General features: G+C 40.0%; 1 protein-coding gene across 2 annotated transcripts; it reads right to left on the bottom strand.

Annotated features, from left to right (window-relative positions):
* Positions 1-415: 415 nt before the first annotated feature.
* On the bottom strand, positions 416-21,355 carry chst10 (carbohydrate sulfotransferase 10). Of its 2 annotated transcripts, none has more exons than XM_080422346.1 (6): positions 21,213-21,355; positions 17,272-17,398; positions 13,908-14,026; positions 11,774-12,011; positions 7,432-7,537; positions 416-3,012 (listed from the first exon to the last, which is right to left on the bottom strand). In XM_080422346.1, the coding sequence occupies exons 2-6, from the start codon at positions 17,375-17,377 to the stop codon at positions 2,415-2,417; spliced, it is 1,167 nt and encodes a 388-aa protein (XP_080278472.1). In that variant the 5' UTR covers positions 17,378-17,398; positions 21,213-21,355; the 3' UTR covers positions 416-2,414. The 2 variants fall into 2 exon arrangements, with proteins under 2 accessions (XP_080278472.1, XP_080278471.1); XM_080422345.1 differs by having other exon boundaries at positions 13,911-14,026; positions 21,213-21,337.
* Between the last annotated feature and the right edge of the window lie 1,560 nt (positions 21,356-22,915).

The following is a 22,915-nucleotide window of genomic DNA, read 5'->3' as shown; positions in this document are numbered from 1 at the left end:
ATGATTCTCCATGTCTCCCCCAGCTCTTCAGTAAACGGAAAATAATTTTGTAAAAAAGGTCGGGATATCAGTTTTATCCAATGAGGAGAGAGAGCTCTTACGGGATTAACAAGTGGAATTGGAAGTGATGAGGCAAAAACAACAACAAAAGACGCATCACTTACATCCCCTTTTAACTGATACGATCTCATTACAGCTTAACCCAGTAAGACCAGGAACGCATTGTGTAACCACTTTAACCATTATTTGTAAACTTTGGCTATTCCAAAATAGCAGATAGATCTGCTATTTTTGAATAGCCCAAATAAATATAAAATGACACAGATGCGTTCCCGGTCTTAAAGGGTTAAAAGAACTACAGCAGTGGGTCCCAACTTCTTTTCCCCCCCGCTTAAGGCTTATTATAGGCTTCTTCTCGTACGATGAACAGCGAAAACAGCCGATCTACAAACTGATCGGCTGTTTTCGCTAGGTTCTGAAACTTGTTGGACAATGTAATGTAGACTACTTTAGACAATGTAATGTAGACTACTTTAGACAATGTAATGTAGACTACTTTAGACAATGTAATGACCCCAAAAATGCAAGTTATGATTGTGTGCAACATGTTTAAAATGTACTACCTCACAAAACAGACATAGTAGTGATCTCTGGTGCCTCCCCCAGGTTGGGAAAAGACACTGCACTACAGAACGGCAGGGACTTTTTAATCACATTATAATGGAGTGGTTCCCAAACTGGGGGTTTCTACATATGGGGTGGGGGGTCCCCATATGATTAGCTTAATGTGTAACATTGTTTTCTCACTCAACAGTAAACAAAACAAACATACTATGTAAGTGTATACAGGGTATCTGCACATTTATAAAGTGACAATTTTAATACCTTTTTAATACCAAATCGGGGCACATTTTGTACGTAAGACAGAGGCAAAGATTGTGAAAATAGCCGAAACATGCTCTTTCGGCTATTTTCACAATATTCAGGGGGGGGGTCCCCAGTTCAAATATGATTATTTTGGGGGGGTCCCCAGTTCAAATATGATAAATGGGGGGTCGCAGCCGGAAAAGTTTGGGAACCCTTGAAATAATGTAGAAAAAAAACATCCCTTGCTCTGTAGGTGCCAGTCCAGTGTCCAGGCACAGCAGAAAGACTTACTTCCTGTTAAATACATGTACAAAAAGAAAAGAACAAAAACACTGTAATAATGAAATGTTAAATAACCCCATTGTGCAACACTTCATCCGTCATCGCTAATATACAGTACCAGCCAATCACGTGCTTCCAACCCCCTGTAAATCAGTTCTATTTTCAGCTCCAGAGGAGTGTAAATCAGTTCTATTTTCAGCTCCAGAGGAGTGTAAATCAGTTCTATTTTCAGCTCCAGAGGAGTGTTAAATCAGGCTTTTAGTCGACTAATACTGCACTGCTTCATCTGAGTAAACGGAACACTGACTGATGTAAGAGGTATGTTAAACACACTCAACTTGAGATGGGAGTGTTTGACTGTAGGTGGCTGTAGTTTACATTATTATTATTATTATTATTCACTCCTTCCTTAGGGTAGGGTTGGCATCCTTTAGGATTTTAACCATTCCGGTTCCTTCAACGATTCACTCTCTTAAAAAAGGGATAGTTCACCCCCAAAATGACTTTCTTTCTATGGATTAGTCACCCCATGGAGAACCGCTGCCTACCGGTCCACTTGGTCATCAAATTATTGGTTTAGGATTGAGACAAAAACAAAAAAATATCCATGAATTCAAGTCTCCATGGGGTGATTAATCCATAGAAAAAACATGTTTATTCTTTGGGTGAACTATCCCTTTAACGGCCTCATTCCTGTAGGGGGGGGGGGGTTCCAAATGGACCCTTAGAGGTCTGTAACTCTGAGAGTGTGCAAAAGGAACCAAATGGACCCTTACAGGTCTGTAACTCTGAGAGTGTGCAAAAGGAACCAAATGGACCCTTACAGGTCTGTAACTCTGAGAGTGTAACAAATGGAACCAAATGGACCCTTACAGGTCTGTAACTCTGAGTGTAACAAATGGAACCAAATGGACCCTTACAGGTCTGTAACTCTGAGAGTGTAACAAATGGAACCAAATGGACCCTTACAGGTCTGTAACTCTGAGAGTGTACAAATGGAACCAAATGGACCCTTACAGGTCTGTAACTCTGAGAGTGTACAAATGGAACCAAATGGACCCTTACAGGTCTGTAACTCTAAGCTATGGAGGTACAAAGTTTGAGAACCACTCAACCAGCTCTGATGGTGTAGATAGAACCCGGTTCCGGAAACGGGTTTCAAAACGTGACGGAACCGATTCCTTGGTTCCTCAACGTTGGAAAATCCGGGTTCCTCCCCCGGGTTCCTCCGGAATCCCCCAAACCTATGATCCTCTCTGGGTCAGTCAGTCCAGCAGGAAGTCCGGGCTCGGGTAGCCGAACAGGTTGAAGTCGCCCCGGTAGCGGGCGTAGAGGCGCCGCACGTCCCGCCGGCTGACGCCGGCGAAGTAGCGCTCCACCTTGGTCCTGTTGTAGCGCGTGATGCCCGGCGGGATGGCCGGGTAGGACACCAGGCCCTCGATGCCCGCCGCCGCCAGGATGTACGGCGCGTCGCGCTCCAGCGTCTCGTGGTGGCCCACCACGCTGTAGCGGATCTCGCAGGGCGCGCACAGCTCGGCGTACGTCACCCAGTGGATGACGTGCTCGCCGAACTGCCGGTCCATGCGCCGCCGGCCCTCGGCCGCGTCGCCCAGGTAGCGCACGAAGTCCTCGAACCGCAGGCCGGGGCCGGGGCCCGGCCCGTCCCCGCCGGCGGCGGAGGAGGAGGAGGCGGCGGCGAGGTCGCGGTGCTTGGCCTTGCGGTACTTGCGGATGATGGACGGGGCGATGTCGTGCTTGTACCAGGGCTCGAAGCGCGGGTTCTTCACGAACTTGTCCTTGAAGGCGGAGATGAGGCGCTCGAAGGGGTCCCGCACGATGAAGAACTTGAAGTAGGTGTGTAGTCTGTAAGGGCGGGGGGGGGGGGGGGAGAGACAGAGAGGGGGTTGTGAGACTAGTGCTGCACGATTAATCGAAAAAAGATCGCGATCTCGATTCAGACACCTATGCGATCTCGATTTTCACTTTTTTCGATTTTCGATTTTCACTTTTTTCAATTAAAAAAATTATTATTATTATTATTATTATTTTTTTGCTTAATATTTTTATATTTACAAAAGAATTGTGTGAGAATCGTGTGAGAATCGTGTGAGAATCGTGATCTCAATTCTTATGGAGGAAAATCGTGATTCTCATTTTAGCAAGAATCGTGCAGCCCTATGTGAGACTCAATTAAAGCATGGGGGGGGTAAAGCTCCATCAGCCCGTAGCACTAGACCTAACCCTAATGCATGGGGGTGGTAAAGCTCCATCAGCCCGTAGCACTAGACCTAACCCTAACCCTAATGCATGGGGGAGGTAAAGCTCCATCAGCCCGTAGCACTAGCCTTGACGACCTTGACTACGGCTAAAATGTAACTTAGATAGCATGTTATATAGACAGACAGATGCCACGTTAATTTGTTGACCCGGCATCCTATAGTGCAGGGGTCTTCAACCTTTTCAGGCCAGGGACCCCCAAACTGATGGGGAAATGGGGCAGGGACCCTCGTAGGGTAGGGGGGGCTACCACATATATTGTATATTTATGTATACAATTGTGTTTTATATTGCCTGCTCCTATACGCACCTGCCCAGGTGTGCAAAATTATCTACAAAATATGTATAAACATACCATGTTATTGTGCATTGTGCCTCCATTTATCTGTTTGCTATGGATTCATGTTATGTTTAAAGACAATTTGACATTTTGGGGGAAAAGAAGAAAAAAACTTTTTTTTTTCCCAAACAAAAATATTGTTTAATCAAACAACAATTTCGTGGACCCCCTGCAGTACCTCCGCGGACCCCCTAGGGGTCGCGGACCCCCTGTTGAAGACCTCTGCTATAGTGTGTATAGTTTATATAGTTATAGTTATATAGTTATAGTTATAGATAGCATGTTATGTAGACAGATATCAGGTCATTGTTGGCCTGGCATCCTTGTGTATAGTTTCAATGTACAGGCTGATGATAGGTTCTTGGTTTACGCATGTATTACTTATTATTAGATTATTGGTTTACTTATGTATTACTTTATTATTAGATTACTATTTCTATGCATTTGATGTATTATGTGTATTGTGAGGTATTATCTTGTATCCTTGCTTACTGTAAGTCGCTCTGGATTAAGAGCGTCTGCTAAATGCCTAAACTGTAAACTGTAAGTAGATTAATTAGTAGTAATTAGTGCTTTACAGAGGTGGTTCTCAACCTGTGACGCAGGTGACAGTAAAGTGACAATTTAATGACCAAAAAAAAAGAAGAAGAAATTAAATGAAAAAAGGCCATTAGTTACTGCATCAAAAGTAATCAACAAACTATACTATAAAACCTGGTCAAACATTGGCCAAATTGTCAAATAATAATCGTGAAAATAACTGATCTACAACGCAGCGCGAGGCGCTGTGAGCTTGTAGATCTGCTATTTTCACAATATTTATTTGTGGAACTGGAGTCAAACTAAATGTAATGCCTCAACTCCGACAATTCCAAGTGCTTATCAGGGGGGGGGGGGTCCCCAGTTCAAATATGATTATTTTGGGGGGGGTCGTGGCCAGAAAAGGTTGAGAACCAATGCTTTGCAGTAACTCTGACAATAAGATTAAGAATCATCATCATCATCATCATCATCATCATCATCATCATCATAAATGGCTTTTTCAGGTAATAAGATTAATAGGATTATTAAAGAAGCACTTCACCAATTTTCAACCTATCCATCTTCATATAATTGGTACCATTTCGGTCTACTTGGTCTGTGTCTCAGAGTAATAGTATACAGTAGTAGTGTATAGGTCAGAAATCTGCCAGTGACATAGTCTATATTTTGTCATTTCAAACCAGATTTAAAACATGACCTTTTATCAATGCAAGAGGAGAAGAAAAGGTTGAAAAATGGGTGAAGTGTAACCTTTAAGAAGAAGGAATCATCATCATCAGGATTCATAAGGTAATACAATGAATAAGATTATTGAGAATAATCATCATCTTCATCAGTATTTATAAGGTAATAAAATTAATAAGACTGAGAATAATCATCATCTTCATCAGGATGTTGAAGCGGTTTTCAGGTTAACGTACTGTACTGTACAACGAGCAACATGGAAGACGTTCCATTCCACAGCCCAGAAGCCATCCATCCTAAGATACACTGAATAGTTTATCAACTAGATGGAGTCAAGACAGGGTTAAGCAAACATCACTGGGATCCGTATTTAACCCATTAACACATTGATTGCCTAGATCGAGTTAACTAGTTTGTACTAGTTTTTAGAATCCATCACTTGATTGCCAAGAACGAGTTAAAAATTTTTTTTTTTTTAAATTTGACCCAAAGACCAAGGAGATATGATTTTCCGAAGATCTAGACTCCTATCCACTTCCTTGTTAACTTAAAACTTTAAAATTCTGTATCTCGGCTCCTGAGTACTTTTTTTTTTTCAATGAAAAATCTCTGGCAATAAACTGCAAAAAATCAGAAATAATTCTGGCAGTCAATGTGTTAAGACCGGGAACACATCTGTGTCACTTTAAGATTTTCAATAATAGCAGATCTACAAGCTCATAGCACGCCACCGAGTGCCGTGCTAGGAGCTAGTAGATCTGCTATTATTTTTGTGAAATTGTGAAATATTTGTGTGAATCTTTGAATATATATACTGTATATACATTTTTTTACTCAAATCTTTGCTTCTGGGGGTCCCTGGAACAAAATATTTTGACATGCAGACAGATCTACCCACGAGCTTGTATATCTGCTATTTTTTAATAGGCAAAGAAATCTAAAATGATACAGATGCGTTCCCGGTGTTAACTCTTTCAGTGCCAAGAGTATTTTCATAAAGTACTCCCAAACTGCCAGGAATTTGCGTTTTTTTTTATTTTGTAATTTTGTAATTTTTCATTCAAATAAATGATCTGATTGGGGTTTTAAACCCATAATACAGTTCTACCAGTAGAGAGCAACAAATCGACACATTGATGATCTCGCTGGCTCACTCGCCCCCTCCCAAACAGGCTCACGTCATATCCGGTCAGAACCGGATGTTGACATTTTCGACAATCGTTGATCGCGCTAAATTACGATGCGATACACGACTACGATGACTGATCGTCACCCAGACCAAAGAGAGTAGACGTGGACCTCTCCGTTCGCTTTTTATACCGTGTGAAAAACCGTGACTTTCCCTATTCTGGCCGAAAATCACTGGAGAAAAACAACGTGACCCGGAAATGAATTTTTTTTTTTACATCCGGCTCCGGGTGAGTCTGGAGGAGTCAGGAAGCGAAAGTGATCATGAAAAATAAACAGAATAACGCGACCACAGTCAAAAGTAAAAACTCGGGATTTCTCGTGCTGGCACTGAGGGTACTCGGGAAAAACTCGGGATATGTCGGGGCGTGGCACTGAGAGAGTTAATGGGTTAATATAGTCAAAGAGACGGTGCCCTCATACCTGACTAACTACTTCTCTAAAGTGAGTGACGCTCACAGCCACACCACTAGAGGGAGCATGATCTGTTAACACCCATCTATAGAACAAACATGGGAAAGTTCTCATTCTACTACTCTGACACCAACATGTTGAATGTCTTGACATCATCCATTAAAGCATTGGTTCTCAAAGTGGGGTCCGGGGACCCCCAGGGGTCCGTGGGGGGCGTTCCAGGGGTCCCCAGCAAAATGTGTCAATATAGCATCACAATAATTTTAACCACTTTAACCTTTTATACTTTGGCTATTCAAAAATAGCAGATATACAAGCTCATGGCGCGGCACCGAGTGCCGTGCCATGAGCTTGTAGATCTGCTATTTTTGAAAAAATCATGAAAATGTGTGCAAATCTTTGAATATATATATATATTTTAAAGCGAACATTTGTAACTCAAATCTTTGCTTCTGGGGGACCTTGGAACGAAATATTTGAGATGGGGGTCCATGGCCAAATACATGTCATTTTGGGGGTCCTTGACATGAAAAAGTTTGAGAACCACTGCATTAAAGGATGTGTAACACTGGTTTCTTTCACAATTGGCCTGAAAAAACATCTATCAGGAGACCACAAGGGGAGGTCAATGTAATTACCCCCCCCATCTCTTCTGTACATTTCTTCTGTACAAAACAGTGTTTTGTATTTGTATGTATTTGTGTGTAAATGTGTTATGCTATGTTGATGAATTGAATACATAGGACCACAATGGAAATTAGTATCCATGACCTTTTTTGTGTGTTATCCTTTTAGCCTTAATATTAATGGGATGGGGTGGGGTCTCAGAACCGGACCTTTCAGTGATGTCCTGGGGGCTGAAGGACGAGAGGCGAGGCAGGCCGTTCTTGTCGTGGTCGTGGACCAGGTTCTCTGGGATCTCCTCCACCGTGGAGTACTCTCCTGGTGGCACAGTGGTCAACAGTGATCAGGTTATTATAATAACTCTCCTGGTGGCACAGTGGTCAACAGTGATCAGGTTATTATAATAACTCTCCTGGTGGCACAGTGGTCAACAGTGATCAGGTTATTATAATAACTCTCCTGGTGGCACAGTGGTCAACAGTGATCAGGTTATTATAATAACTCTCCTGGTGGCACAGTGGTCAACAGTGATCAGGTTATTATAATAACTCTCCTGGTGGCACAGTGGTCAACAGTGATCAGGTTATTATAATAACTCTCCTGGTGGCACAGTGGTCAACAGTGATCAGGTTATTATAATAACTCTCCTGGTGGCACAGTGGTCAACAGTGATCAGGTTAATATAATAACTCTCCTGGTGGCACAGTGGTCAACAGTGATCAGGTTATTATAATAACTCTCCTGGTGGCACAGTGGTCAACAGTGATCAGGTTATTATAATAACTCTCCTGGTGGCACAGTGGTCAACAGTGATCAGGTTATTATAATAACTCTCCTGGTGGCACAGTGGTCAACAGTTATCAGGTTATTATAATAACTCTCCTGGTGGCACAGTGGTCAACAGTGATCAGGTTATTATAATAACTCTCCTGGTGGCACAGTGGTCAACATTGATCAGGTTAATATAATAACTCTCCTGGTGGCACAGTGGTCAACAGTGATCAGGTTAATATAATAACTCTCCTGGTGGCACAGTGGTCAACAGTGATCAGGTTATTATAATAACTCTCCTGGTGGCACAGTGGTCAACAGTGATCAGGTTATTATAATAACTCTCCTGGTGGCACAGTGGTCAACAGTGATCAGGTTATTATAATAACTCTCCTGGTGGCACAGTGGTCAACAGTGATCAGGTTATTATAATAACTCTCCTGGTGGCACAGTGGTCAACAGTGATCAGGTTATTATGATAACTCTCCTGGTGGCACAGTGGTCAACAGTGATCAGGTTATTATAATAACTCTCCTGGTGGCACAGTGGTCAACAGTGATCAGGTTATTACAATAACTCTCCTGGTGGCACAGTGGTCAACAGTGATCAGGTTATTATAATAACTCTCCTGGTGGCACAGTGGTCAACAGTGATCAGGTTATTATAATAACTCTCCTGGTGGCACAGTGGTCAACAGTTATCAGGTTATTGTGGGCTCGCTGCAGCAGCAGCAGCGAGCACACTATAGCTATTGTCATTTATTTCTATCTTCTCCGCAAAGGTTTGGCACCTAACTACTCCTACATACTTTCACTTAGAAACTCCATTCAAACTGTAAAAAATCCAGCTTACTATGGACATGGATGCTTGTACTTTTCTTTTTGAAATAATTTGTAGTTTTTGAAATATTTAACTTTAAACACCCCAAAAAGTCTATGGGAAAGTCAATGTTATTTCTAGTGGGGAGAGAGAAGGACAGAGGAGAAATGCTCTGTGTTTTCGTAAAGTCACTGTGGACACATTTTTTACACTACAGATATTTATTTTACATCACCAAGTGTGCACAGATCTAAGCTGTGTGATGTATACATTAATATAAACCCATGTACCTATACACTCTAGCAATCATTGCAGCTGGTGCTACCTAATCTGTCAGTCATTGGCTGTCAGGCAGTGGTGCTGCAAAGTAATTAAGTACATTTACTCAAGTACTATACAAGTGCTTACAATGCACAGTACAATACAATGTTGAGGTACTTTTACTTTACTTTCCATGTTTGTTACTTCTACTCCACTACAATGACAGCATTTGAGAGCTTTAGTTACTTGTTACTTTGCAGATTTTATTATTAATACAAAACCTACAGTAACCACATACAGCCGATCTACAATGTGATGCGTTATGAGCTTGTAGATCTGCTATTTTCTGAACATTTTTGTACTTGTACTTTTGTACTCAAAGTATATTTTGATGCTAAAACGTTTGTACACTGCAAGCTCCACAACTCCCACCCCCCCACACACACCCCATACTCCTCCACGTTTTTGGCACGCTACTAGTTCTACATAGCGTGGGACCAGACGAATCTGCCAGTGCAAAAAAAAAAAAAGCCCTCGAAGTCCTACATGCTTACACCTAGAAACACCATTCAAACTTTAAAATGTTCAACTTACTGTGGAATCGTGTGCTCAATCATGAATCTTTGAAATGTTTTGTCGTATTTAGAAATATTTCACTTTAAAAGTTCAGAAAATTATAATGGAAGTCAATGGAAGATTTTGGTACATCACAACTCCATACTTTCACCTAGAAACTTTTTTTTTTAAATGCAGCTTACTATGGACACACATGCCTCAACATTTTACTTTGAAATGTTTTTCAAATATTTACAACCAATTTAATCCAATCAGGAGAGAGAACTCATACAGGATAAATAAATTAAATTGGCAGTGAGGAAACATAAATGAGCAGACAAATTTGGAATTGGAACACAAGCTGATACGTGATCTCTATGAGGTTCTTTCTCCTGATTAGATGAAATGGGTGACTCACTTATTAAAGAGCCGGACACCTGAACAAACACTCTATAGCACTGATTACTGTTGGAATGCTTTAACGTTTGAACAATAACATTTAGTTTAAATCAACTAATCACTTACAGCATGTTTAAGTCTAATCACTGATATTACTGGATAAAGGCAGTGAATAGAAGCCTTTATGTGAGAACCTGTTTGAGCAGGTATGTGTGGTCTGTTTGCCATTGCTCAGGGCTGTTTGCAACCCTTTCCTCAATAAACACACAGTTTTCTTTAAACAAATGATATGTGTTTAAAGAAAAATGTGTGTTTATTGAGGAAAGGGTGTGTGTGTGTGTGTGTGGACATATTATGTACACACATGATAAAAAACTAATAAAACCACTCTGGGCTGTCACCATATATGTCCATTAGAATAAATACATAAAGCCATCAAACTACACAAATGACCCTGTGTTTTTCTGTATTTTGCTGGATGATGATAATTACCTCAACAAAATGCTCTAGTTTCAAACCTGTTAGGTACCATGGCTGTTTTGGGGGATCTTCTGTTTGACATAGATCTTTATCTCAATCTTCAAATTTCCAAACTAAGTAACACACTGAGCCACTAAGACTGCACACCCATCTCAGTTTCAAGTTTGCACCATACACCATTGCACCATCCATTCATACACTACATCAACCAAACCAGTCAATCAGTCAGTCTGACTTTTAACTGACTGTTGGTACAGTTCCTTGTGCAGTCAACAAAGAAAGTCTCACAATATTAAAAAAAGAAACCTATATAATTCAAGTAATACCAAAAGGAAAGTTGAATAAATAGTTAAATGCTACTGTATTTAACCACTTTTAACCTGGCAGCCCTATTTTGCTCATGTCAATGTAGGTCAACATTTTCAAAAAGAGTTTCCAAAACTTCCCAAAAGTAGCTACATTAGCCGATATATCATCATATATATCATATCATACTTTAAAGAATGGTATAGTATACTACATGCATGTTAAGAGCGGAAACATGACGTGAACACATTGCTGTAGTTTATATCCACTACATTCACTGGGGGGGGGGGGGGTTATCCCACAAAACAACCTATTGAGTTCTTGGTTTGATCCTATTTTGTTGGGTTAATATCGTCCAACAACATAATGGTCATGTTTGTGTAAGGCTGTACTGTATGTATTTATTCTAACGCTCATGTGACAGCCCGAATGGTTTTATTTGCACCTGTTAACTGATTGACTGCCAATCGCGTAGATCTACGCGAACCTATTTAAAGCCGCCACGTGCCAGTCGCGTAGATCTACGCGAACTTTAAAAAAAATCAATTTGACCCAAAGACCAAGGAGATATGATTTTTCGAAGATCTAGACTCCTATCCACTTCCTTGTTAACTTAAAACTAAAAAATTCTGTATCTCGGCTCCTGGGTACTTTTTTTTTTTTTTCAATGAAAAATCTCTGGCACTGGCCAGAAATATTCATAAATACTTCTGGCAGTTAATGGGTTAATGCGTATTTCTGTTTCAAGACATAATGTGTTTATGTAGGCCAGGGGAAAGGGTTGCAAATAGACATTTATGTTCCGGGCTATTTGACTCTCTAACTAACTAGAGTATTTCTACATTGCAGTATCGATACTTTTACTTAAGTAAAAAAAAAGTGAGTACTCTTTCCACCACTCACAATATAGTGTGGTGGCCCGTGTGAAACGCAGCACTGAGGTCTTGTGACGGGGACACTCACCGTTGAGCACGATGAGGACCTTCTTCCACTGGGTGTTCCCCACCTTGGGCGTCTGGCAGAAGAGGATCTTGTGTTTGTCGGACACAAAGATGCGGTCCAGGACGAACCTGCTGATGGAGACGTGCGTGAGGTTCCTGAGCGTGGCGTTCTCCTGGCACACGGCCGCGAGCAGCTCCATCCGCCGCTCCGTCACCCACTGCCAGTCTGAGGGCGTCGGTGCCGCCGCCGTGGGCGGAAACTAACCCCCCGCACGCACGCACACACACACACACACACACACACACACGACTTTTAAAGATGCTCTAGAATAGTGGTTCTCAAACCTTTCAGGCCGTGAAGTCGTGAACCCCCAAAATAATCGTATTTGAACCGAGGACCCCCTAAAATAATCATATTTGAACTGAGGACCCCCTAAAATAATCATATTTGAACTGAGGACCCCCTAAAATAATCATATTTGAACTCTAGGAGTTGAGGCATTACATTTAGTTTGACTCTGTTCCACAGATAAATACAGTATTGTGAAAATGTTTGCCTCTTGTAATATTTGACAATTTGGCCAATGTTTGACAATTTTTTTATAGTATAGTTTGTTGAATGATCACTTTTGACTCTTTTTTTTATATTAAAAAGGTCTTAAAAGTCCTTAAATTGTCACTTTATAAATGTGCAGATACCCTGTATACACTTATACTGTATGTTGGTTTGTTTACTGTTGAGTGAGAATGTTGCACATTAAGCTGATCATCTGGGGACCCCCCAAACTCATTTGGGGACCCCCCTGGGGATCGAGACCCAAAGTTTGGACCCCCACTTTACTATGCATTAGGCCACAACCCCCCATAACTCTGAGAGTGTACAAATGGACACTCCATCTGAACCAATTGGACCCGTAAAAAAAAGGGTCTATTTTGGTTCCATTCATTCACCCTCAGAGTATAAAGGGTCTACACCATGAATTTATTTTTTTTGGGGGTTTTTTAGTATTTTTTGGGCTCCCCAGTGTCTCTTGTACCCCAAAAAATATATTTTTTTAACATTCAGTCATTCATTCTCATTTCAGAGATTTTCAGAATGGGCGTGTCTGAACAGGCCATTTCAGAATGGCAATGCAAGTGACATCACTTGCATTGCCATTGCATTGATGCTGGCCAGACAGAATTGCTCAGTAGCCCCCCCCCTGCCCAAGAGGACGTTTTGGTATTGCAGCTGAAAGTGCTGTATAAGCCAGAGACAATTGACTTGGGACAATTGACTTGGGAGTATATCTGAGTGATGATTTAGGCTCAAACCTTTTGAAAAAGGTTTGAGGGACATACACCATATGATATTAAATATCAATTTTTTTTTTTAAATTCATGGTGTAGATCCTTTAAACACTTCTATGCACTCAGTCACATTATCGTATATGTAGATTAGTCATATTATGCACCTTATGCTTCTCCTCTCTCTCTATGAGATGACTATCTTTTAACTGCAATGATGAGCCTGCACAACCAATAATTTCACCCACTTACTTGTAATGTGATGTGACAATAAAGATTGATTCTGATTCTGATTCTGAGTTAGCAGTAATTTAGCCGAGGACCCCCTGGAAAGCTCCTCAAAGACCCCCTTTTAAAAGCTGGATGTATTAGTCGATTATTAGTCGACTATAGGCAACTATTGGCCAATCAGATTCGACTATAGAAATCCTTAGTCGGGGACAGGCCTAGTATGTAGCTATACATATATATATATATATATATATACATATATACATATACATATATATGTATGTATGTATGTATGTATGTATGTATGTATGTATGTATGTATGTATGTATGTATGTGTATATATATATATATATATATATATATATATATATATATATATATATACACATACATACATACATACATACATACATACATACATACATACATACATACATACATACATACATACATACATACATACATACATACATACATACATACATACATACATACATACATACATACATACATACATACATACATACATACATACATACATACATACATATATATATATATATATATATATATATATATATATATAGCTACAATCTAAAATAACACAGATGCTTTCCCGGTTTGAATGGGTTCATACCACATGTGAAGGCTTGGGGTCCGGCCTGTCCGGCCGGTCCGGCCCGTCCACAGCCTCAGACCGGGCTCCCTGACCGCCTGGCTCTGTCCAGCTGTGGGCGTCCGTCTTCTCTCCATAGTCTGGAAGGAAAACAACACGTTTTAGGAGCTAGTGGTCATCTTTACCCCAGCAGATGTCAAAAGGTCATGTTTAGGGGCCCCTTTTTGACTATGCTAGCTCCTCTTGGTACTCCAACACCTCAGTGTCACTGAAGACTAAGCTTCAAACCTCCCAAAACAAACTGATCCGACTACTTCTCGGACTGGGGCCCATGACCCACCTCTCTCCCACTCACTTTGCCAGCCTAGGCTGGCTCAGGGTGGAAGACAGGGTTAAACAACAAAAAATGGGTCTGGTCTTCAAAATTGTAAATGCGGATTTGCCCGATATGCCCCCTATACGACTCTGATATCTGTATAAATACCTCGAAAAAGTTAGTGACACCCACAGCCACGAAACTAGAGGGAGCGTAAACAACAATCTGGTACCACCCACCCATAAAACAAACATGGGCAAATTCTCCTTCTATAGCACAGCCACCAAGGAATGGAATAGTCTAACCCCATCCCTCAAAAAATGCAGTTCGCTGGGCTCATTCAAAACAGCCCTAAAAACCCATCTTTCTGGAGGCCGAAAGAGGAGCTAGTACAAGTTTCCCTGTAGACAGACGACCCCCCCCCCCCTCCCTCCTCTTTTTTGTACATATTTTGTATTTCCTCATGCTTTTTTTGTATATAATTTTTATTTTTCCATGCTTCCCCCCCCCCCTTTTTTTGTACATATATTTTTTCATGCTTTTTTTTGTACATAGTGGTATTTTTTCTGTATTATCTGTATTTTCATGTTGATTTTTGAACTGTTTGGTTGCTACTATATATGTCTATGAAATTAACTCAAGGACCCCAACGGAAACAAGTCCGCAAGGACTTTTTTGGCCGGACCTTTTAGACAAAAGCATTATAAATGTAACTGTGTTGTTTTACATTCTTTTGCCTAATAAAAATTTCAATCAATCAATCAATCAACTAATCGATTAAGAGAAAATTAAAAACAGCCGATCTACAAGCTCACAAAGTGTGTGGCTACTGTCACCGTTCTACAACTTGGTATAAAATGGAGCTCAAGCTGTCAGACTAAATAAATGTAGTCGATTATTACCGACTACCGTAGATCAATATCAATACGTTCATGTAAAAAATATAAATACATTATTTCTCGATCTCGATTATGTGTTTTGAAAGTCCTCCACAGAACAATCTTTAAAGGATCTACACCATGAATTACATTTTTTTTTAAATATTTAATATCATATGGTGTATGTCCCTCAAACCTTTTTCAAAAGGTTTGAGCCTAAATCATCACTCAGATATACTCATCCCAAGTCAATTGTCTCTGGCTTATACAGCACTTTCAGCTGCAATACCAAAACGTCCTCTTGGGCAGGGGGGGGCTACTGAGCAATTCTGTCTGGCCAGCATCAATGCAATGGCAATGCAAGTGATGTCACTTGCATTGCCATTCTGAAATGGCCTGTTCAGACTTGCCCATTCTGAAAATCTCTGAAATGAGAATGAATGACTGAATGTTAAAAAAAAATTCATGGTGTAGACCCTTTAAGAAGACAGATGCTCCAGGAGGTCAGCTAACCTACTATCTGCTGCTCTGAAGTTGATGAACTTGACTTACTATCTGCTGCTCTGAAGTTGATGAAGTTGACCTACTATCTTCTGCTCTGAAGTTGATGAACTTGACTTACTATCTGCTGCTCTGAAGTTGATGAAGTTGACTTACTATCTGCTGCTCTGAAGTTGATGAACTTGACTTACTATCTGCTGCTCTGAAGTTGATGAAGTTGACTTACTATCTGCTGCTCTGAAGTTGATGAACTTGACTTACTATCTGCTGCTCTGAAGTTGATGAACTTGACTTACTATCTGCTGCTCTGAAGTTGATGAACTTGACCTACTATCTGCTGCTCTGAAGTTGATGAACTTGACCTACTATCTGCTGCTCTGAAGTTGATGAACTTGACCTACTATCTGCTGCTCTGAAGTTGATGAACTTGACTTACTATCTTCTGCTCTGAAGTTGATGAACTTGACTTACTATCTGCTGCTCTGAAGTTGATGAACTTGACCTACTATCTGCTGCTCTGAAGTTGATGAACTTGACCTACACGTACGGTGTGTGGTTTGGATGTGATAAGTTAGCAGATCCCCTGGGCTAGTCCACACGTGGTAAACATGGTGAAAATATATTACTAAGGTGTAATATTACTAAGTGAAAATATATTACTAAGGTGTAATATTGACAATTGTGTGAAGATATATTACTAAGGTACACAAGGTACACATGTAATATTGGCAATTGTGTGAAGTGTGGATATTTCTTTAGCTGTGTTGTAGAGGACAGTGGCCACTACATTTAAGTTATATCCATTTGTGTTGTAGTGGCGAGGGCCACTGCATTTTACTGCATTTTACTGCTTTTATTTTATTTTATTTTATTTTTAGTCTGATAACTCCATCCGGAGGATTTAGTGAATTATCCTCTGGGGCATGTCGACACGTGGTGGACCCTCCAGGGCAGATCCTTTTGTCTATGTTTATTCTATATATCTTGTATAACCCCGATATCATTCTCAGGGGTGTACGGTGTGTGGTTTGGATGTGATAAGTTAGCAGATCCCCTGGGCTAGTCCACACGTGGTAAACATGGTGAAAATATATTACTAAGGTGTAATATTACTAAGTGAAAATATATTACTAAGGTGTAATATTGACAATTGTGTGAAGATATATTACTAAGGTACACAAGGTACACATGTAATATTGGCAATTGTGTGAAGTGTGGATATTTCTTTAGCTGTGTTGTAGAGGACAGTGGCCACTACATTTAAGTTATATCCATTTGTGTTGTAGTTGTGTAGTGGCGAGGGCCACTGCATTTTACTGCATTTTACTGCTTTTATTTTATTTTATTTTATTTTTGTTTGCTTTATTGTTAAATTGGTTCTAACTGTAATTGTATCCTTGCTCTGTAAAGCACTTGGAGCTGCATTTCATGTCATGAAAGGTGCTATACAAATAAAGTTTATTATTATTATTATTATTACTATCTGCTGCTCTGAAGTTGATGAACTTGACTTACTATCTTCTGCTCTGAAGTTGATGAACTTGACTTACTATCTGCTGCTCTGAAGTTGATGAACTTGACCTACTATCTGCTGCTCTGAAGTTGATGAACTTGACTTACTATCTGCTGCTCTGAAGTTGATGAACTTGACCTACTATCTGCTGCTCTGAAGTTGATGAACTTGACCTACTATCTGCTGCTCTGAAGTTGATGAACTTGCTGGCGAACATGAGGATGAGCAGCACCCATCCACAAGCCCCCAACAGCAGCCAGTGGTGCCGCATGGTACTGCACATCAGCCTGCTGCCATGGAAACCCTGCAACATAAACATAAACAAACATAAACATAAACATAAACATAGACATAAACATAGTGCTGCATATCAGTCTGCTGCCATGGAATATAGTGCCTACTAGTACTGTAGCTCTGATCCATAGCCTAGAAGGAGTTCTCCTTAAGGCTATGGTACCTGTAGGGGGCGCAGCGGAGTAACGAAATAATGTTTTCTTTCCGGTGAAATATTTTACATTTTGGCCAAATAGTGTATTTTAGACGTGAGGTGGGGGGGGGGCTCAGAGTGTTCCCACTTAGTAGAGTTGGCTTTCAACTCCATAAAACCCTCTTTGTTTTGGCGAGTAGCGAAAAGAGTATTTTTTATTTTGACTGCAGACGAGAGGCTGTGCAGCCTGTGGTGCGCGCGCGAAGAATCCAAAGTCCCATAGCCTTAAAGGACCACTTCACCCATTTTCAACCTATGTTCATATAATTGGTCCTCACTAATACTCATGATAAAATGGTACAATTTTTGTCTACTCGGTCTGTGTCTCATAGGAGGGCTGTGGACGGTCCAGAAACCCGTCTACCAATGACATCATCGTTAAGGTCATTACACACCGCCGATTATGCGAATATACGCAAAATTCTGACTCGGTCCGAATAAATAAAAGACGCTTTTTTGCAAAACTGATGTGGAAGCTTGCATTGACTTTATAGTTTATAAAGGTTTTTAAAAAAAACAACAACAAGATTTCACATTTTTTAATTCGACTTTTATTAACGCGAGAACAATGGCTTCTATTATTGCATCGCAACTTTCCAGGAATAGAAAGGCTGCAGTTTCTATTAGCTTGGATTCCCCATTGATGATGTCACTGGTAGACGGGACTCTGAACTGTCCACAGCCCTCCTCTGAGACTGAGTAGATTTTTTTAAAACCATTTTTTCATGAGCATTAGTGAGGACCAACTATAGGTTGAAAATGGGGAGAACTCCTTCTAGGCTATGGACCACCAGAGCTAAGTGCCTAGTAACATATACACATATAACCGCCTAGTAACATAGAAACATCATAAAGCAACCACCTAGTAACAGAAATATATATAACCACCTAGTAACATAGAAACAAATAACCACCTAGTAACATGTAGAGCTATAGCAATCACTAACCACCTAGGAAGCAGAGAGCTTGAGCTACAGAAAGCATGAGGAGTTGAGTATCAACCTACATTAATAGTTAGACAGTTAGTTGTTCTTCTTTTTTTGTGACCAACTTTTTATTTGATCTTTTTTAAAACAAGCTTTCAGAGGTAAGAGACATTAGATTCACATCACTGTGTGGGCCAGCAGTTCATACAAATTCCCACGGTGACAAAAAAAAAGTGTCTTTTCAGTACATAGATTGTCCGTATGGTCATGTACTGTATAGTCTGCCTGCCTGTCGGCAGCTGTGACAGTCTCTTCCTCTGATCTGGCGGTCCTCTGGCTGCAAAACGGCCCAGGTCGCTTCTTAACCCCCCTACCAGACCCCCGGGTTCGTAGAAATTATAGCAGGGGTCTTCAACAGGGGGTCCGGGACCCCTAAGGGGTCCTCAGAGCTACTATAGGGGGTCCGCCAAATCTTTGTGTGATAGGATTTTTTTTTTTTACATTAACCACTTGAACCCTAGAATTCCTTTTCTGAGGAGAACTTTTTTTGGCAAAGAGGCTATAGGTGTAGAGGGAAAAAAGAGCAGACTAAAGTTAAAAAAAAAACGTTAATATGAAACACAATTGTATGCAATATAGAGTAGGGGGTCCCTGCTTCATCTTTCTCTCAGCTAGGGGGTCCTTGGCCTGAAAACGTTGAAGACCCCTGCATTATAGGAAAGGTAAAACTATGATGTATACATGTATATAATACGATATTTTTTTTAGATAATGCAATGAAATGAAAAACAATAAAACAATAAAAAAATAATTGTGTTAGATACCCTCTAATCTTGTTACAAAGTAAAAGGGAAAAAACAACACAAAAAAACAGAGAAAACAGAAAAACAACATTATTTTTGTTCAGTCTCAGATGTCAGTACAAGTGTTCAACCCTAGTGGAGTACTGATTTAACCTTCTGGGCCGCAGTAAGTAATATTTGAATTGATTCTGTCCTTGCGCCCTGTGCTCTAGCACTGGATGCCTACAATCTCAAGACTTGGTAGAAGGACAGCTTCCAACGGTGAATATTGAGATTATGAGGTGGTTTCTCATTACAAGCATTTTCTTTGCTGCCGTTAAACCGGCCAGAAACGCCCTCTTTTTGTGAGGTGTTGATCTTAGAGATGAATCATCATTTAATAATAAAATGTGTGGCAAATAAGGTATATGTTTATCTCCGTTATATCAGTGAGAAATAATGCAACCTTGGCCCAAAAAGCTACAGTAGTACTCCTGCACATTCCCACATCATATGTACATATATGTTCCCATGTTCCCACTTTGTAAAATTTTGATTTGGCAGATTTTCAAAATTTCCTGGATGACAAATAAAATCTTTAAAAAGGTTAGTTGTTGTTCTCATGTACATTACATTAATTATTCAGTGTGTAACATAACAATAACATGTCTATTAGATGTGTAGTTCTCATGTACATTACATTAATAATTCATAAACATATAGCAGATCTACAAGCTCATAGCGAGTCACATTTCGTGCCACGCTATGAGCTTGTAGATCTGCAATTTATTTATTTTTATCGTGAAACTTTTTGCTAATCTTTGAATATCTGTTTTAAAGCTCATTTTTTAACTCAAATCTTTGCTTCTGGGGGGTCCCTGGAACAACATATTTTTGAGGTGGGGGTCCTCAGCTCATATACATATCATTCTGGGGGTCCTTGACATGACTCAACAAAAAAAAATACTCAACATTCTTTACTTAAGTAAAAGTATCATCAATACTGCAATGTAGAAACACTGTTACAAGCAAAAGTCTGGTAATCAAAATGTACTGGAGTAAAAGTACAAAAGTATTGTCATAAACATTATACTTAGAGTACCAAAAGTAAAAGTACTCATTGCACAGAATGTCCCCTTTCACAACTTATAATATTATGTCTAAAATGTATTAAATAGCAGATCTACAAGCTCACAGTGAGCTTGTAGATCTGCTATTTTCAGTTTAAGCTGAAGTGGTTAATGCATGTTTTATAATCAAAATCTAAATCTACAAGGTAACTAGTAACTAAAGTTTTCAAATAATTATAGTGGAGTAAAAGTAAAAGTACTGAAACTGGAAATACTCCAGTCAAGTAAAAAATACCTCAAAATTGTACTTATAAATACAGTACTTGAGTAAATGTACTTAGTTACTTTCCACCACTCCCTACATAACATAAACATAGAGGGCTTCAGTGTTAGTTAGCTAATAGCTAGATGAAGCTGTGTGGTTGGTTAGGGTTAGGATCACTTTTACTATCATATAATAACTCATATAGTGGGGGGGGGGGGGGGGGGGTCTGGGGACCCCCTGGGTCCTTGGAAGGGGGTCCAAATGATGATGATGGAGCCCTATGGTCTGTAACTCTGAGAGTGAAACAACAAATGGAAAATAAAAAATAAAAGTTTGAGAAGAACCCAATGTTAACACACACACACACACACACACACACACACACACACACACACACACACACACACACACACACACACACACACACACACACACACACACACACACACACACACACACACACACACACACACACACACACACACACACACACACACACATTTCTACACTGTTAGCTAGCCACACCTCTGTGTGTGTGTGTGTGTGTGTGTGTGTGTGTGTGTGTGTGTGTGTGTGTGTGTAACTCACCTCCTCATGTAGACTCAGAGCTGTGAAGTAAATGATGAAGAGGATGATGGTGGTGATGATGATGATGATGATGAAGATGAAGGGCTCAGCATCATGTCTGTTGTTAGCCTCTGTTAGCCTGTTAGCTGCTAGCCTGCGATCAGAGTTGCCAGATTCTGGGAGAGAGACAAGCAAACCGTGGTCTATGAAAATAAGCCCCAAAAGGGTGTTGTTGCCAGATTGTGTGAGAGAAATGAGCGACCAGGAAATCTAGGAAAACAAGTCCAAAAGGGTGTTGCCAGATTGTGTGAGAGAAATAAACAACCAGGAAATATAGGAAAACAAGCCCTAAAGGGTGTTGCCAGATTGTGTGAATAAGCAACCAGGAAATCTAGGGAAAACAAGCCCAAAAGAAGCAACTATATATGGCCACATGAGCATTTTAAATATCATCGGCTAATTGAAAATAGCAGATCTGAGACGCCTTGTGAGCTTGTAGATTGGCTATTTTCAAAATAATCTTGAAATATATATTTTTTTAAACATTCTAACAACACAAATGCTCCCCTTTGGCACAAAACATGTTCATGAAAATATTAGAGAACCACTGGTTTAAAATAATTATTTAAAAACTTGGAAACAAGCCCAAATAAACAGCTACACTTTAGAAACAAGACCAAATAAACAACTACACTTTAGAAACAAGACCAAATAAACAACTACACTTTAGAAACAAGACCAAATAAACAACTACACTTTAGAAACAAGCCCAAATAAACAACTACACTTTAGAAACAAGCCCAAATAAACAACTACACTTTAGAAACAAGCCCAAATAAACAACTACACTTTAGAAACAAGACCAAATAAACAACTACACTTTAGAAACAAGACCAAATAAACAACTACACTTTAGAAACAAGCCCAAATAAACAACTACACTTTAGAAACAAACAAGCCCAAAAAAACGCAACCATCAACATTTACAAGCAACTATACAGAAAAAGAAGCCCAAAGTCGCTCATAATAAGCCGACATGGCAACCCTGTCTGTGCTCAGCCAGAGTGTAGAAGAGAGAGTAACGTCACGCTTTGATCTCGCCGCAAAGCGGGCCTCTATGGGCTATAGTTCCAAACATTGGAACTATCTCATTGACGCAGACAGAGCACTTCCGCATTCCATTCTTACAATGGGAGTCGACGCTACTGTCATTACTCTCTTTCTAAATTACTCTGTGCTCAGCATCATGGTGTGTACTTTTACTACCAAATCAAACCACCGGCGCCCCCTAGCGTCCGACCATGGTGCCTACACATACTGTATACAATGGAGCATGTGTGTAATATAAGTATGACTGAATGTCAGTGTTGGAAAAACTACTCACATTTCTTACTTAAGTAAAAGTATCAATACTGCATTGTAGAAGTAGTACTCTGTAACAAGTAAAAGTCCAGAATTCAAAATGAACTTGAGTAAAAGTACAACAGTATCTACATCAAAATGTAGGTTACTTAAAAAACCAAAAGTAGAAAGTACTCATTATGCAGAATGTCCCAATTCACAAGTTCAAAATGTATAAATCACCTTTTGAAAATAGCAGATCTACAAGCTCACAACGTACGTTTGAGCTTGTAGATCTGCTATTTTCAAATGACCAAAATGTGTATAGGGCTGAAGTGTGTTAGATATTGAAATACAATAAAGCTTGTTCTTTTTTTCTCTTT

This window comes from Gymnoscopelus braueri (genome assembly GCF_963280865.1).
Source record: "Gymnoscopelus braueri genome assembly, chromosome: 24".
Classification (NCBI taxonomy): domain Eukaryota; kingdom Metazoa; phylum Chordata; class Actinopteri; order Myctophiformes; family Myctophidae; genus Gymnoscopelus; species Gymnoscopelus braueri.
The sequence above is the reverse complement of the archived record's forward strand: the minus strand, read 5'-3'. Positions and strand labels throughout refer to the sequence as shown.